Genomic DNA, 16,995 nt, shown 5'->3' on the forward strand with positions numbered 1-16,995 from the left:
GAGACTGGGACAAAGGCTAATGTGAAATTAGATCTTAATTAGATAATCTTCAGTATTTTAACAGGCCTGACTCCTACCTAAGCCCTGGCGTTTAAAAGTCTTATTGAATGAATGACAGGAAAAAAGGTCCTAGAAATTAATGGGAGTTTTCAGCATACAGAAGTTATCCGCTCTCCTCTTAAGCATGAATTCCAAAGTAAGATGCAAAGTTTCCGCATTTATCTTCAGCACAGAAATAGTACGCAGTATCATCTGAACCACAAAAACAAGATGGAGTGACCTATTGGCTTCCTCTATCACCTACTGTGCAACTCCAACTTGTTTACTTTATCCCACCCCTTATCTCCCAGCAGCTTACATTGTTCTCCTCCCCTCTATTTTATCCTCACAACAATCCTCTGAGGTAGGTCACCCAGCAAGTTTCTGTGGCAACATGGGTTCCCAGATCCTAGTCTGACACTTTAACCACTTACACCATGCTGGCTTTTCCGGACTGAAACATACACATTTCTATTAACCACACCTACATCTTCCTTTCAAATAGATTAAATCCTGTGTCCAGTTCTACCTGGCAAAAAGAAAGAATCTGCACTTAACATACACTCCCAGGCTTGTGAGATTTTAGTAGGCAAACATGGAAATATTGTCAACTAGAAACCTGCTTTGTGATTAAATAAAAAGCTGTACAGATGAGTGGTGAATTGAATACATGCAGCACTGACCTAATCCAAAGACCTGAAAAAGGATAGAAGCTCCTCCTGTGCCTCTAAAATGAACTAAGAAGCTTTCAGGAGAGCCTATATGCAGAGTGTAATACGAATGTGCATAATGAAAACTGGCTTAAAATGTCAAAGCTGTGTTGCAATTCAATTTAAGGGAGTCTAGAACAAGAATAAATCTATTTATTTGAAAAAAAATTCCTCCTTGTATTAAATAAATATTATTATTTTGTGGTAACTGAAGTGGTCTCTTAAGGAAGATTAACATTGCCAGCTTCTTTCAGTAGTGCTTTTAGTCCACAGTATAGGCAAGCTTCATACGGAGCTGGCTTCAGAAGCAGCTTTCTCTTTCATAGCCGCTTTATACTTGCCCGTCATCTCCTTTGGTAATGGTACCTTCCCAGGGCAGGGAATTTGGCCTTTTATTTCACACATACATTCACGCAAGTGGTATTTTTTGTGGCCAAAGCTTGCAGGATGCCGTAGCTTCATTTTTTCTTGTGCTTCTTTCTGAAGTGTTTCCCTATCAGAAAAGTTAAAATTAATTGCAAAGCAGACAACCACATCAAGTCACAAATTATGTCAACTTCAAGCAACTCCCAAAGCCTTAACTACCCCTCCCAAAGACATTTTTTTTAATGTAAAGTATGCCCCTTCTCAGTGCAACAGCTGTAATGTGTTGTCATAGTTTGTTTGGCACTTGCATGTGTGTCCAAGGCAGTGCCCTAATTCCTAACAGGCTGCTGAGACTCCAATTAATCATACAAGCATCACAGTGTCACACTGACAGACTCAGCAACTTGATCCCTGTGCTAGTTTTGACAGTGGTGGAATTCCTTTGCTTTCTGTGGGTTCCAGCAATTCTGAGCTGCTTGAAAAATGCTGCCAGATTTGCCGTTAAGGTCAAGATGATAGCTATAAATAAACCTGCATCAAGCAATGCTTACCACTAGTCAAGCAAAGAAACTTCTTTAAAAAGTGTGGATTTGCAGTAAGCAATCTATCATACACACCTGAATTTAATAGTTATGCAAGTTGTTAAATCAGTCCATCACAAAGCTTCCATAACAGCTGCCATTTTGGCATTAAAGGCTTTAGAGAAGAACTGAGAAGGCTACTAACCATCTTATGAAGATCTCTTAAGGCTTGTATTTATGCACCATGCAGCAGCACTGAAAAAAGGCAATTCTGTGCTTGAGATTAATAGGAAAGGACTGCAAATTAAATGGCAAGTATAAGTAATACCATGTATAAACCTTTGGGGCATTTGGATTACTATGTACAGTCCCTGTTATCCCATCTCAAAAAAGTTAGCATCCAAAGTTAGCTCATAACAAGGAGACTGGATCACCTTCCCTACAATTTATTTATTTGGCTTATATCCCACCCTCCCCCCTGCCAAAGCAGGCTCAGGGCGGCTCATATTTTTGTAAAAACATCACATAAAAACCAATAATTGATATAAACTGTAAATATAACATATAAAAATACAAGAAAATATAAAAGCATAAAACAATATCAGGTGCTATATTGATCTTAAAATGATAGCGTGTTTAATGATGGCAGATAGCTGCCTGTTTGTTCCATGTCAAATTCTGCTGTTCAGCTGTTACTATGAGGTTACTACTAGGAATATATCGAATAGTCAACATGGCTCATCTGTAGATACTTAAATCCACAGACTAGGGTCATGTAGAGCAAGGGGAGATCTTTCCAACGAACTTGGGGGGTTCCCAAGGTTTTCAGAAAAATCTGAGGGTTTTTTTTTAAATGAGGAAAGGTTAAGTTCCCCCCAAACTCTGCACATGTGCAAAACAATGTGCCTCTGTGTGGCAAATGGACTGGGAGCTGCCACTGCCTGGGCTTGACAGAGAGAGGCAGTGGTGATGGCAATACTGTAGTCAGACAAGGGAGGGAGTGCCCCCTCCCCACAGAGAGCTTACTGAGCCCACTGGCAGGCTCACAACATGCTGATTTCTGCATCTGTGGAGGAAGCTAGCGGGAGGGTGTGAGGGTCTGTTTGGGCAGAGGTGAGGGAGAGGAAGATAATTATGCACTGCCAGTTACAGCAGCAGTAAGGGCTGTCTGCAGTGGAGAATGGGGGGGGGAGTGATGCGTCAAGAGTGGTAGAGGGTGTTGGGTGGAATGGTAGCCTGAGCCACTGTCAACTGAGCCACGCTAGAGGAAGTGGCAGTGCTATAAGCTGGCAGACAACTGAGCATGTGAACTGCATGAGTTCTCATGGATACCCTGTTTGTAACAGCATAACCAGGACATATCCTCAAGATCAGCAAAATGTAAACCAAAATAATAAGACAAATTTACAAACCTTATGAAAGGAGACCCCCCCCACACCAAAAAGAAAAAGCATCTTCTGATTGGTACCAGCAAGTTTTCCCAAAGCTAGGATCCACAGCAGTAAAGATCTATCTGTCAGTGTCTTAGCCTCTTTAAGAAAAGGTAACAAGCAGGGACTGATCTGCCAACTATAACTGAAGTATAAACCATTTCCGCTTCACTTAACAGTAAGGACTGTGGCTCAAATCCCTACACAAGCCACAGCAGCTGCAGTTGGAGAAGAAACAAGCCTGTTTGGGTTCTTAAACTGACACAGATGTTCACATACATGAGGACTGGGACTAACCTGCTAACAAGATGCCTCACTCTTCAAATAGTTCAGCAGACTTGATTAGGGAATGCTGAAAGCTACAAGGATTATGCTGGCTTGGCCCCCAAAGGTCACCCAATTGCCACAATAAATGGCAGCAATGCAACTGCACTACTGACCTAAAGGCTCTCCCTCTCCCAACCAGCCCACGTCCTTGATGGTTCCCACCAACATGTTCCTTCTGAGTGACTCACAGGCTGATGCTATGCATGATGGCTCCCCAATAAAGTCTCACTGACTGCAATGGGTCGTTCCTCCAAGCACAATTAATACCACTTTGTTTTCAGTAACAGTTCCCCCACCCCCCTTTCAAAATTAAGTGCCATTGACATCTGGTACATTTAGGCTGATAGAACAGCAAATCTTACACTGGGGTAATGAATTTAGATTTTTGTCTCTTTTTGCTCTCCCATTGCTCCAAATATTAAATACACAATGTTTAATTCTTTTAGTGTCCTGCCTCAGTGAATAAAACAAACAGCACATCCTTTTTGTATCTATCTAGTATATTTTTATCCAGCCCTTCCTTCAAACAGCTGAGGAGTGCATATATGGTTCCCCTTTTTCCATGTTATTCTCATAACAACCCTATGAATTTAGTCAGGCTGAGAGTGGCATAAGGATACACAGTAACCACTACAATATGGCAGGTTTTTGTAGACATACTTACTCGCTTTTACCAATAATTTTCTTAATATGCTGCACAATCTCCTTGTTAGTCTTTTCTTCCACATCAACAAGGACTTGCTCTCCACTATCTAAAAATACAAAGTGCACTACAAAAAGTATCTGCATACATTTCCCCCCAACAAAAACTATCATTTATTGCTTTAACTTCTTGGTGTGCTTCATCCTGAGGATGAGAGGTGTAGTGCATTTGCATTTGTTATTTATTTTTATTGCATTTTCCCCTCCCCAGTTAGGACTCAAAGCAACTTCAGAACATTGTTCTTCCCTCCTCCCACAACAACAACCCCATGAGGTAGGTTAGGCTGAGGTTTTGTGATGAGCCCAAGGTCACCCAGTGAGCTTCCATGGAAGAAGTGGGAATTTGAACCCAGGGTGCTGAGGGTCCCAATTCGTCACTCTATCCACTACGCCATACCAGCTCTCAAACATACTCAGAAGCAACAAAACAGAAATCTGCCATATGCTGTCCCATCAGACAAAATAATAATAATTGTTACAATTCTTTTGAGTTATTCAGAGTTTCTTATGTTAGGATGCTGTAAAACAAATATAATCGCAGTTCTCTGAAAGTTGCAACAGTGGTTCAACGTATATGTGAATTTCAATGTGCACAAGCACCCCCTCCTGTCTTTAATGAATGGTGATCAAATAAATATTGTTAGCTCCTGGTGGAGAATGGATTAGAAATATTCTGAATAAAAAGATAAACTACAAATCTACAAAGACACCAGAGCAGATTAAAGGCTCAGAAAACACACTCCTCCCCCCACCCCACTGGACTATGTGCCGGAGTGTATGTTCAATTCCCCAGCAGTCTCCCATTTCCCTCCAAGAAAAGTACATGATGAAGAAAACAGGGTCTCATTACACCTAAAATGTATAAACAGTTGTTATTTTAATCAGACATCTGTCTTCCAAGAAGCTCAGGAAAGGATACTTCAGGCTCCTTCCCCTCACTGTATACAAACAACCTTGTAAGGTAGGTTAGAGCCTGTATTGTGGCTAGAGGGTGGAAGGCTAAGGTCTATATCCCCACTTAGCCATGAAATTGAGTCACGTTGATCAGTTTAGTCTGTCTTTAGGGCTAACCTATCTACCTCATAGAAACTAAAACGGGGAGGGGAAAATCATACACATTGCCCCAAACTCATTAGAGGAAGAGTGGAATAAACATGTGAAAAATAGGTTGACGCTGAAAGACAGTGACTTGCCAAGGCTACCCAGTGAACTTCAGCACTGACCAGAAATTTGAACCCAGTTTTTTGTCAGTGTTTAGTATTCTAGGCATCACCTCATGGAGAATACTTTGCCTTCCCTTCTGCTACTTGTAATCTAAATTAAAGGATTCAGCCAAGGTGTCCTGAATCCTCAATACAAAGCAAGCACTGGGGCACCTGCAGCAAACTTACACAGGTCTGAAGAGTCACTCTGCATTTTGTAAAAGAATCAAATGCCAAAAGTGTTACAGGTTACAAGAGCAATACAACAGAATGTCTGGTGGTCAATTCCCTCCATTTGGATGCTCTGAAGACATAACTGACTTGCCTTCTTCAGAGATTGATCTTAATTGTTTTGCTATTCAGAATTCTAAGCTGTACATCTTAAAAATGTATTTCCAGTGAGAGGCGGGACTCACACACTTCAGCAAATGTAAAATAAAACTTCCACTTACCTAAGTAGAATTTTATGAAAGGTGAAGGTGTCATGTTCTTAAACATCATAATTTGGACCCAGGGGTTTTTGTACTGAATCTGAGGTATGTTGAAAAAAACAAATTTTCTACAATGGAGGAAAAAAAGGGGGCACCAATCAGGCAGACATGCATGTCAGAGGACTCCTGCAAAACGTATGACTTTGCTGCTGGGAGGGAAAAGGTGGAATATGTTGTGTATGTCAGTATGGCAGAAGAAAAGATCCCAATTTTTTATAAGGTTCTATAAATATAAATTGCAGCAAGGTAGTTTAATATGGTTGTCACAATAAAACCATTAGTCTCTAAGGTGTCACAACACACTTTTTTTTTTTTTACTCACCCTCTTTCAACCCAAACTTCAAAGTGGGTGCTACAGACTTAGTTTGGCTACAAGATCGTGGGGCACTTAAGACAGGCATTTATTGTAGCATAAACTTTCCATGCGGTCACAGCTCACTTTGCATAGCTGCCCAAACAGCCTCAAAAATGGCACAAAAGAACAGCATACCTTTCACTGTGGCATTGGCTTTTGTGGGTAAGTCATCACTTGCCTCTGCTAAAGTGAACTCTAGGACATCATAAACTTGTCTTCAAGGTGTCAGAAGGCTGAAAGTAGAGGTGTCTGTGTGTGGATGGGGTCTAGCAGCATTTCTCTCTCCTCCTCTCACATGCTCAGTGCGGTATATTACACACACATATGTAATGGAACAGTCTACTACTCCCCTAAAATTCATGTTATTTAGTTTGGTCCTAGTGGGTGGAACTCTTATTTCAGTTTTATATGTTAGCTGTAAGAGTCCCATGGTGCAGAGTGGTAAGCTGCAGTACTGCAGTCCAAGCTCTGCTCACAACCTGAGTTTGATCCCAGCAAAAGCTGGGTTCAGGTAACTGGCTCAAGGCTGACTCAGCCTTCCATCCTTCCGAGGTGGGTAAAATGAGTACCCAGCTTGCTGGGGGTAAAGTGCAGATGATTGGGGAAGGTATTGGCAAAAAAAGGTCTGCCATGAAAACATTGTGAAAGCAACGTCATCCCAGAGTCAGAAACGACTGGTGCTTACACAGGGGCTACCTTTTACGTTAGCTGCAGTTGTTGGAGTTGTCTCCTTGCAAATAAATGTCCCATGTTTTGAGCCAGCTTTCTCTGCTGAATGGACCTGAGAACTGAGTGAGTATTTTAACCCGGGCACCCACAGCCAAAAAGGCACATTACACTGAGGGGCCTTCCCAGCTTGCCTTGAGGCTGTTTTCACCTACTTTACCAAACGCCAGTGCAAGCGCACTGCATCTCGCTCGTCCGCAGAGGCACCTTCACTGGCCCGACCCAGCAAAGTCAGAAATAGGATCCCTTCTATCGCTCATGGAAGTCGCTGATGCCTCCCTTTGGGCTGCACTCACCTGGCTCCCTCGCCGAGCTCCCCAAAGGTGTTGTAGTTCACAGTCATCACCTTCACCGAGTTTTTGAAGACGACGTCCCCCTGGCTCAGATACTGCAGCGTCCTCCGGATGGGGAATCTGCCTTTCATAGGCATGATGGCAAAACCACGCAGAACACCCACCACCAGCCCAAGGAGCTCCAGAAGGGTTGGTAAACTACGCAACTTCCAGGCCAAGGCGAAAGCAAGTGAGCAACCAACCGGCTTCTAGCACCAAAAGGAAGCGGAAAGCCCAAGGGCCTGCCTCGATCGCAAAGAGTCACGGGCGATGTAGTTTTCTTCAGGAAGAACGAAAAATAAAGTACCATAAACAAGTAACACATTTTTATTCTAGCATTAACTTTTATAAATTGGAGCCCACTTCTTAAGATGTATATTAGATCCATGAAGAGGGCTTTAAATTGCGAAAGCTTATTCTGGCATAACGTGTTTGTTTCCAAAGCACAGTAAAACGCCTGTTTATTTTAGCAGCGACAGGCAACCGCAGCTACCGCGCTGGAATTGCTGCCAAAGGCTGCAATGAGAGGTAAAGCTGGAAGTTCTCCGGATGGATGGAGGAAAGAGAGGGAACAGGTTAAAAGGCGGAACAGGTCGGAACAGCCTGGAACAGGCATAAAACAATATAGACCGTCACAAAAAACACTGGGATGCATCACAGACACTTGAAAACAACATTATAGAATAGAAAAAGCGGAACTCACACATCCTTATTATCCCATTCTGGGCCAAAATGCCTCCAGAACACCCCGGAACAGGCCAGAATAGGCATCAAACAACCTGGGCTGCTGCAAAAAACACTGGCATGCATCACAGGCACTCCAGAACAATATTCTAGAACAGAAAAAGCGGAACTCTCATATCCTTATTACCCCGTTCCGGGCCAGAATGCCTCTGCAACACCGCAGAACAGGCCAGAACGGTCATCAAACAACCTGGGCAGCCACAAAAAACATTGGCATTTATTTATTTATTTATTTAGAATTTATATCCCGCCCTTCCCACGAGTGGCTCAGGGCGGCTTCCAATAATAGATCCGGCATAAAAATTAAACAATATTTAAACATGTAAAGGATTAAACATTTAAAACAGATAAAACCTTAAAGATTAATAAATCTAGCCAATATAGTTCTGGAGTGTCTGTGATGCATGCCAGTGTTTTTTTGTGGCAGCCTAGGTTGTTTGATGCCCGTTCCGGAGGCATTTTGGCCCAGAACGGGGTAATAAGGATGTGTGAGTTCACTTTTTCTGTTCTAGAATATTGTTCTGGAGTGTCTGTGATGCATGCCAGTGTTTTTTGCAGCAGCCCAGGTTGTGTGATGCATTTCAGTGTTTTTTGTGACAGTCTACATTGTTTTATGCCTGTTCCGGCTTTTACCCTGTCCCGAAAGAGAGGAAGCAAAGCCTCTTTCAAATGATAGTTCACGCACACTTTTGCTCCTCGCTGCGTATCCGAAACAAAACTAGAACCTGACAGCCATGAAGGATCTTCTGAATAGGAAGTGATAGTAGGTGAAAGCTCGGTTAGAGGTACTTTCTGAAGTTGTCATCTCATGCATTTCAGAGTTGCCTCCGGCTTTGAAGCCGGGTATTTGGTCCAAGTCTTGTAAGACAGCATTTTGATACAAAAAACACAATACTCACTTAGCCGCATACGGTATGTACTCAAAAGGAAGACAAGCATGGATGTAAGACGACCCTTTTAGAGCATTATACACAAAATTTATTATTTGACCAAATTACAACTTGTTCATGGGTGTAAGATGACCCCCTCTTAGGATCAACTAAAACGAATGACAAGAATGCCCATTAGGAGCAATAGGAGATGCCTGAAGGATTGTTGGATTATAATGGCAGCTGGTTGACTTGTACAGGAAAGCTATATTTAAATACAGGGAAGTAGTGAAAAATCGCAGTAGAAACGTGAAATGGATTTAAAACACCTGCTGGAATGACAGCCCCCCAGAACAGATTGACGGTTCCCGGGAATAGCATAAATGTTTGGGACTGGAATAATACCCCCAGAATGGAATGATGGTCCCTGGGACTATTATTCCACTCTGAGGACTGTCATTCCAATCCCAATGCAGTATATCTGGTACCAGAAACCTTCATTCCAGCCCAAGGACTGTCATTCCTCTCTCAGCGTGCGGATTCCAGACTCAGGAACTGTCATTCCTCAGAGTGCGGATTCCAGACTCAGGAACTGTCATTCCTCTCTGGGGGGCTTTAATTCCAGACTCAGAGCACTGGTTCCAAACCCAGGGACCATCATTCCACTCAGTGCTCTGTCATTCCTGTTCCAGTGAGTTTCATTTTGATGCAGGGGCTGTTATTCCACTCCCTGTTGTAAGTCATACTTTTTTAAAAAAAATTTTATTAAGAGAGAATTTTTGCATTACAGATACAAAAGAGAGAATGTTTTTTTCTCTTCTGAAAGTCATACTTGTGGGGGACACCCCTTGTATTGCTTTTCAGTAAATCTATAGAATTTAGGTTTGGAAAGGTACCCCTCCACCCAAATATCAGGGATACTAGGGATTAGGTACAGGGAGGCCTAGTCTCTAATTGTCACTGCACCATAGAAGTTTGCTGCACCATAGAAGCTTGTTGTGAGGATAATCTGGAGGAGGGGCAAATGATGTTTAAGGCCCTTCGGATCTCCATTGAGGAGAAAAGTTAAGGGAAGGAAGGAAGGAAGGAAGGAAGGGAGGGAGGGAGGGAGGGAGGAAGGAAGGAAGGAAGGAAGGAAGGAAGGAAGGAAGGAAGGAAGGAAGGAAGGAAGGAAGGAAGGAAGGAAGGAAGGAAGGAAGAGTTGTTGTTGCCAGGATAAACTGGAGGATGGTTCTCATTGTGGACAAAAAACAGAGTATATATATTTAATAAATACATTATACATTCAAGGGCAAGGAAAAACAAAGCAGGCAAAGGGTGTCATTTTGGGATATCATTGCTAATTTTTACTCCAAAACACAATGCAATTTCACCAATGCAGCCAACTGCTTGTAGGTGGAAAAAAGAAAGTCTTGCCCCTCACTTAATTTAGACTTAACAGGATGTTAGTTACCAAATAATGTTAACTTACCTTCATGTTATAAAAAGCTTCAACTGACCATTTCTGCACATTATTAGAGGGATTGCTCATTTTCCTTAAAGGTACATTATCCCTGCTAGCTGAACCTGCACATGATTCTTGACTAAGTTACATAAAAAATTTCTGAAGAGCCAGTTTGGTGTAGTGGTTAAGAGTGGCAGACTCTAACCTGGGAGAACTGAGTTTGATTCCCCACTTCTCCACATGCACCCAGTGGGTGACCTTGGGACAGTCACAGTTCTCTCAGAGCTGTTCTCTCAAGAGTGGATCTCAGAGTTCTCTCAGCCCCACCTACCTCACAGGGTGTCTGTTGTGGGGCGAGAAAGACAAAGGAGATTGTAAACTGCTCTGAGACTCCGAATGAAGGGCGAGATATAAATCCAATTCTACCCACAACCCCCCCCCCCGTGTCAATAAATGACACCTGATATATTTTTGCTGCAAGATACTTCCAAAAGGTGAGGGAATGTATGTTACACAGGTGTGTATGTGCAGTGTGTCAGACAACCTGTAATATTTTTTCAAGACGGTAGTAGCAAGTGCTTGTCAATTCCGTTGTTCCTATAAGCCTACCCCCTCCTCTCGATTTCTCTACTGTGCCTAGCAGATGGCTGGAGCCAATGGCAGTTTGGTGAAGTATTCCACCAGTCCTCACGGCCAATAGCCTGAAACATGAGAATTTGGTAAGCTAACTGGGCTTCTAAAGCTCACTGTGCACTCCTGGAGGACTGAAGCAGGAATCATTGTTTAAAGCTCTACCTCATGGGAGGGGAAGGAAGCAGATGGTGAGGCTGCCCTATTTGGGTATCTTTAGGCAAAAATCACAAGGACCCAAGTTAAAGGTCACCCAAACCCTGGATTCACAAATTTAATAATCTGTGGACATGGAAATGAGTGGTAATTCGTCTGTGAATTTGGAGCATCTCCAGGAATAGCCTTGCCTCCAATTTAGCTTTTTGTTCAATGGTGGTGCCTACAGCAAAGGCTGTGGTCACAGATATGACTCAAGATATGGGATGCAGCCATATAAAATTCAAAAGGGCAAATGAAGTTCTGTGATCCAGATTTATGGTTTAGCATTATGATGGATCTGTAATATTTAAGGTATATCCTATGTGGACTCTGATTTGATGGCGGATTATTGTGGCTTGGGTGTAAAGGTGATGCAATTTTTAAAGGATTCTACTAAATCTGAGTGCTCCCCACCCCCAGGCCTGCAAAGCCATTATTTGTTGAATGAATTCTGAGAGGAGTGGAAAGGGTCAAGGCAGCACTTAACCAAATATGATATTTCCATTACACAAGAGATATCTACTAGAGCAGAGGTATCAAACTCATTTGTTATGAGGGCCAGATCTGATATTAATGACACCTTGTTGGGCCAGGCCATCTGTGTCGTAAAATGTAATGCCAGATAGCAGAGATATAAACTTTATAAAGGACACAAACAAATGTTTTTAAAAAGCTTAAATGATGCTTAAGATATTAGCGCTCGTTGGTCTTGAAGGTGCTTTCTTTGTATCTCTCCAGGGGACCAGGAGGGGGTGGAGTCTCAGCCAATAGTAGGAAGAGAGGCTTGGCTCAGTAGTTCTGCTGTGTGATTGAGAGAGCCTGGCAAAGCAAGCTATCCTTCTCCAACTTCCTCCCCAAGGAGTCTCAGCCAATGGAGAAAACAGAGGCTTTACTCTGTAGCTCCTGTGCAGTTGAGCAGGCTGTGATGCAGAAGGAAGAGCGAGAGAGAAGGAAGATGATATTGGATTTATATCCTGCCCTCCACTCAGTGTCTCAGAGTGGCTCACAATCTCCTTTATCTTCCTCCTCCACAACAGACACCCTGTGAGGTGTCCCTTTCAAGGACAACCTCTGCCAGAGCTATGGCTGACCCAAGGCCATTCCAGCAGCTGCAAGTGGAGGAGTGGGGAATCAAACCCGGTTTTCCCAGATAAGAGTCGGCACGTTTAACCTCTACACCAAACTGGAAGCAGATGACAGCCACATGTTTGACACGCCTGTACTAGAGTATGAATATATAGTGTAATGGAAATCTCATATATTTGGTTAAGATCGAAAGAACCAAGTTATGCACGTGGGTATATTAGTGAGATTTTAGATGTTTTTCTTTTACGAGCAGAACCTTCATGTCATATTTCAACTTCTTTTAAAGAATCTCCTCAGTTTCAAAAGTCATTTCCCATATGGCTATTTAACCAAAAAGCCCCCATAATCATGTGGAAGCTGTTGTCAGGTTTCTTGCATTCCAGTCTTTAGGTCAGTATTGTTTTAAACAATATCAACATGGACCTATATACAGGTCACTGATAGTGTGTGATCATCACCTGGTATTACAAATAACGTCAAACAAATTAAAATGAAATCAAAGGCCATATAAGGTCTTTTATTTACTTTAATAGTATAAACCTCCTTAAGGTAGCAATATTAAGCCACAACAATATAATGCCACATTTAGACAGCATTTAATAAAATGCATAAGCATGCACTGCAATACTCTATATACACACACAACAATGCAAATTTCTCTCCATGACCGAAGACAATGATTAGATATAAAAAATTTAGATTTTAAAAAAAGATCATGCTATTTTAAATGCTATCACATTTACAAAGCTGATTTCACCAAAGAAATGGTAAGGAAGCAACAGCATTTGTCAGGTTTTCAACCTGAAATTTTTTTAAAAAAATAGTACACACACAATATTTTAAGAAACAATGAAAAGCATAAGGTTACAAAGGATACCCCAGGGAATTATCACAGACAATTCCTTTTGGAGCAAATAGATTAATTTTAAAAAGAGCTCAAAGAATGGTTTTCCAAAAACATACAATGATACAAGGGATAAATATGTGCAGTTTTTCAGTTATAAAATGCCTGGAAACAATGGCTTTACATTAAGTTTAGAGTTAGTGGGTAATTATTTAGAAGTCTTTTCGGGCAGTGTACCGCTCAACAACCTCTTGCAGCCTTTTGACCAGCATCATTTTTTCCCTTTTAAATTTACCCCTCCCCTCTTCCCCAGCACAGAAAATAAAGTTTAGCCTCTCCTCCATATTCTTGTTTCTATAAGATTTACTGAATCAAAATCAGATACTTTCAGTAAAGAGGACTTCAGAGAATGCTAATAGTGGCTAGATGTATTTCTCAACATTTACATTTGCCATTCCCCACCCCAATATAGAAACTGGTTGAGCAGTTTGAAATAATTGCTGAAACAGGGCAATTATTTGAAATAATTGCTGAAACAGGGCAGTTCTTCAATGATAAAATTTCCATTTAATTTTAAATCAAAACAGCAAGCATGATTGTCATGAAACGAAATGGATGAGAAGCTCATTTAAGTTAAGGGAACTTTCCTACTCAAAAGTTCATCAATTAGAAGTGGAACATTAAAACAAATGTTTGGTAACGTCAACACTTGGAACAAGAAAGTTATGTACATTTGTTAATAAAGTGATCAGGAAATGGAGACTGGGCAGAAAGGCTATTGAACCTTTGTAGTTATTTGGACTTCACCAAAGCTTGAGCCCCACATCTTTGGCATTCTCTGTGGACAGTTCAGCCACGACCATACTCTTACAAATGCAGGACTACGCATGGATTAGCCTGGCAGTGTTCTTTATTTCTTCAATCCCAGTCTTTTAGAAGTTTACATATATAAATTAGATGAAGATTTTATCAAATGAAAGTGAAAGATCTTTGCATAAGACTCATTCATAGTTAAAACCCATCCCTAAAATATGTCTATAACTATGTTGGATGCTATTCCATATGGCCATTGCTTGTTCAAATTATCACATTTGAACTAAAAAGGCTTTCTATAGGAAGATGGGTGCTCAGACAAGCCACTACAAGTATAAATAGGATTCAGGGAAGATATGACAGCAAAGTACACCAGCTATGAATCACAAGCCATTCCTGAATTTATTTGGAATATATCCCGTAGCCTTCAATGGTAGTATAATAAAATCCCTCATAGCTACTAATGGGCTGTGTATACTGTATACTGTGTGTCACATCATTAGTCTGTTCAAAGATGATAATGTCCTTCTAGCCAGAAAGCATTATATGACATTCATGGCAATACTTACTGCATTCTGCCTTGTATTCACCTATTAGCTTATCTATATAAAACCAAACATGTATTTTGTATGACAGGCTTGTTCATTCTAATCAGAAACTTCAGGAGACACACAGAGAACATTAACAGTTATTAAATTATGCATGCTAAGAAAGGAGCCTGTACACCCCCCCTTCCTCCCAAAAGAATAAAAAGCTCATTTTTGTGTTTGTCAATAATACACAGAAATGTTAATGGTCCATGGGTACAATCCACCCCAAAACACTATAACTTCCACTCCTTTCAACAGAGCTTGTTAGTGTTGAGAAACAATATCCAGACAGAAAAACAGGTTTCTTACCTGTAACTGATGATCTTCGAGTGGTCATCTGTGCAGTCACACACATGGGTTATCCGCCAGGATCGAACCCGACCTCGGAGAATTCAAAGCAATCTTAGAGCGTTAATTTTGGCGCGCACTTCCTCTCGTCCTGGGGAGAAGGCATCCACTGCGCATGCCTAGAATGAGAGGGAGGCGCTCCACCCACCCAGTTTCTTCCAGCCGCCGTATAGGAGGAAAATTTTTGAATCACGAACAAGAAACCAGCAGCGAGGAAGGTTGGGTGGGCGTGTGTGACTGCACAGATGACCACTCAAAGATCATCAGTTACAGGTAAGAAACCTGTTTATCTTCATTGTGGTCTCTGTGCAGTCCCACATATGGGTGACTGGCAAGCTAATCTGTCCGGAGGCGGGTGCTGGATCTGTAACCAAAGGACAAGGTTAGTTATGCATATAAGAAGCGATAGTGTACTTACAGCGTAGACGACCGGAGACATCAGTCGAAAATGAATTGTAGTACAGCCTGCCCGAAGGACGCATCACGCCGAGCACGGACGTCTAAAGTGTAGTGTGAGGCAAACGTAGATGGAGACAACCAGACCGCAGTGGCACAGATGTCTTCCATCGGAACGCCTTTGTAGAAGGCTGATGAAGTAGCAACAGCTCTAATGGAATGAGCTCGTAAACGTTCAGGTATAGGTTGTTTAGCCAGTCGATAGCATAATGTAACAGCAGCCACAATCCATTTTGAAAATCTCTGTGTTGAGATTTTATTGCCCTGGTTGTGGGTTGCATATGCTACAAAGAGTCTAGTGTCATTTCGAAACAGACGTGTCTGCTTGATGCAAAAAGCAATGGCCCTACGTACGTCGATTGTGTAGGGTCTGTTGACCAGCGTCGGTAGGGTTCTGAAAAAAGGCAGGTAGCGTAGACGGCATTCCTAGATTGAATGGTGAAACTACCTTGGGTAGAAAAGAAGGGTCAGGCCGTAAAATGACTCTATCATGATGAAAAATAGTGTATGGAGGGTCTGCTCTGAAAGCGCATATATCGCTGGCCCTTCTGCCAGAAGTAAGTGCTACTAGCAAGGCTGTCTTCCAGGAGAGGAGATGCATAGGAATGGATGCCATGGGCTCAAACGGTGGCTTCATTAGTTGGCTCAGCACAAGAGAAAGGCTCCAGGTGGGATGAAACTGACGAACTGGGGGATGAAGGTGCAGAATCCCCTTCAGGAAGGCTTTAGTAGCGTAGTGTGAGAAAACAGTGCACCCTTCGATGTGTGGATGGAATGCAGAGATGGCCACTAAGTGGACCTTCAGAGAAGAGTATGACAGTCCTGAGTTAGAGAGGGACAGAGTGTATGTCAGGATCTGAGCTATAGTGGAGAGTTCAGGCTTGAAGTTGTGTAGAACAGTGTAAATGGAAAAACGTTTCCATTTTAAAGAATAAGATTTTCTGGTGGCAGTTTTTTTTGCGTTGAGTAGGACATGACGAACGTCCGACGGAAAATTCAGAAACTGATTTTCCAGGCAGTCAACCTTAAAAGTCCCGGATTGTGGTGCAGAACCTTGCCTTCTTGTTGGGAAATCAAGTCCTGAACTTGATGAAGTCAGAGGAACGTGCTGTTCGAGAGGAGGAGGAGAGTGGTGAACCAGGGTTGATGGGGCCACCACCGTGCAATCAGGATGCAATTGGTCTGATCTAGCTTTATCTTTTGCAACACTCTCGTGATGAGAGGAATTGGTGGAAATAGATAATGTAATGTCCCAGGCCACTGATGGAGGAAGGTGACCCCTGCAGATAGTGGGGATGGAGGACCCCGAGTGTAGAAGTGCAGACACTGGGCGTTGTCTGGAGATGCAAAGACATCTATTTTCGGAACTCTGAAATTTTTGAAAACTGTACAGGTAGCAACGGTTGAGAGCCCATTCGTGGTCGTTGACTAGATGACGACTCAGCTTGTCTGTTTGAACATTTTGGACTCCTGGCAGATGCACCGCTGTCAGGAAAATGCCGTGAACAATACTCCAGTGCCATAGGGATAGGGCTCATTTGCACAATCAAACAGAGGCTATGCCTCCCTGCTGATTGACGTAGAAAACAGTGGCTACATTATCGGAGGTGACTTGAATGTGACAACTGTGAAGAGATGGCAGAAAAGACCCCAGAGCTCTGTGGACCACTAGCAGCTCTAGGCAATTGATGTGAAGGGATCTCTCATAATCTGTCCATTGTCCCTGAACTGTCAACGTTCCCAAGTGGGCTCCCCATCCCCACCTGGAGGCA

At 42.3% G+C, this 16,995-nt stretch overlaps 1 protein-coding gene across 2 annotated transcripts; it reads right to left on the reverse strand.

The window, feature by feature from the left end:
• Positions 1-888: 888 nt before the first annotated feature.
• On the reverse strand, positions 889-8,009 carry MRPS25 (mitochondrial ribosomal protein S25). Of its 2 annotated transcripts, XM_060239621.1 has the most exons (5): positions 7,905-8,009; positions 7,166-7,481; positions 5,750-5,856; positions 4,058-4,145; positions 889-1,242 (listed from the first exon to the last, which is right to left on the reverse strand). In XM_060239621.1, the coding sequence occupies exons 2-5, from the start codon at positions 7,297-7,299 to the stop codon at positions 1,035-1,037; spliced, it is 537 nt and encodes a 178-aa protein (XP_060095604.1). In that variant the 5' UTR covers positions 7,300-7,481; positions 7,905-8,009; the 3' UTR covers positions 889-1,034. The 2 variants fall into 2 exon arrangements, with proteins under 2 accessions (XP_060095604.1, XP_060095606.1); XM_060239623.1 differs by lacking the exon at positions 7,905-8,009 and having other exon boundaries at positions 7,166-7,718.
• Between the last annotated feature and the right edge of the window lie 8,986 nt (positions 8,010-16,995).

The sequence above is a fragment of the Heteronotia binoei genome, chromosome 5 (genome assembly GCF_032191835.1).
Source record: "Heteronotia binoei isolate CCM8104 ecotype False Entrance Well chromosome 5, APGP_CSIRO_Hbin_v1, whole genome shotgun sequence".
NCBI classification, from domain to species: domain Eukaryota; kingdom Metazoa; phylum Chordata; class Lepidosauria; order Squamata; family Gekkonidae; genus Heteronotia; species Heteronotia binoei.

Bases quoted from the DNA above. Each gene is read 5' to 3' on its own strand.
- MRPS25 (XM_060239621.1), bottom strand. From the start codon at position 7,299: ATGCCTATGAAAGGCAGATTCCCCATCCGGAGGACGCTGCAGTATCTG. The intron at 5,857-7,165 runs GTGAGTGCAGCC...CCTCCATTGTAG, and splicing joins GAGCTCGGCGAGGGAGCCAG to AAAATTTGTTTTTTTCAACA. The intron at 1,243-4,057 runs GTAAGTATGTCT...CTTTTCTGATAG, and splicing joins AAAATTATTGGTAAAAGCGA to GGAAACACTTCAGAAAGAAG.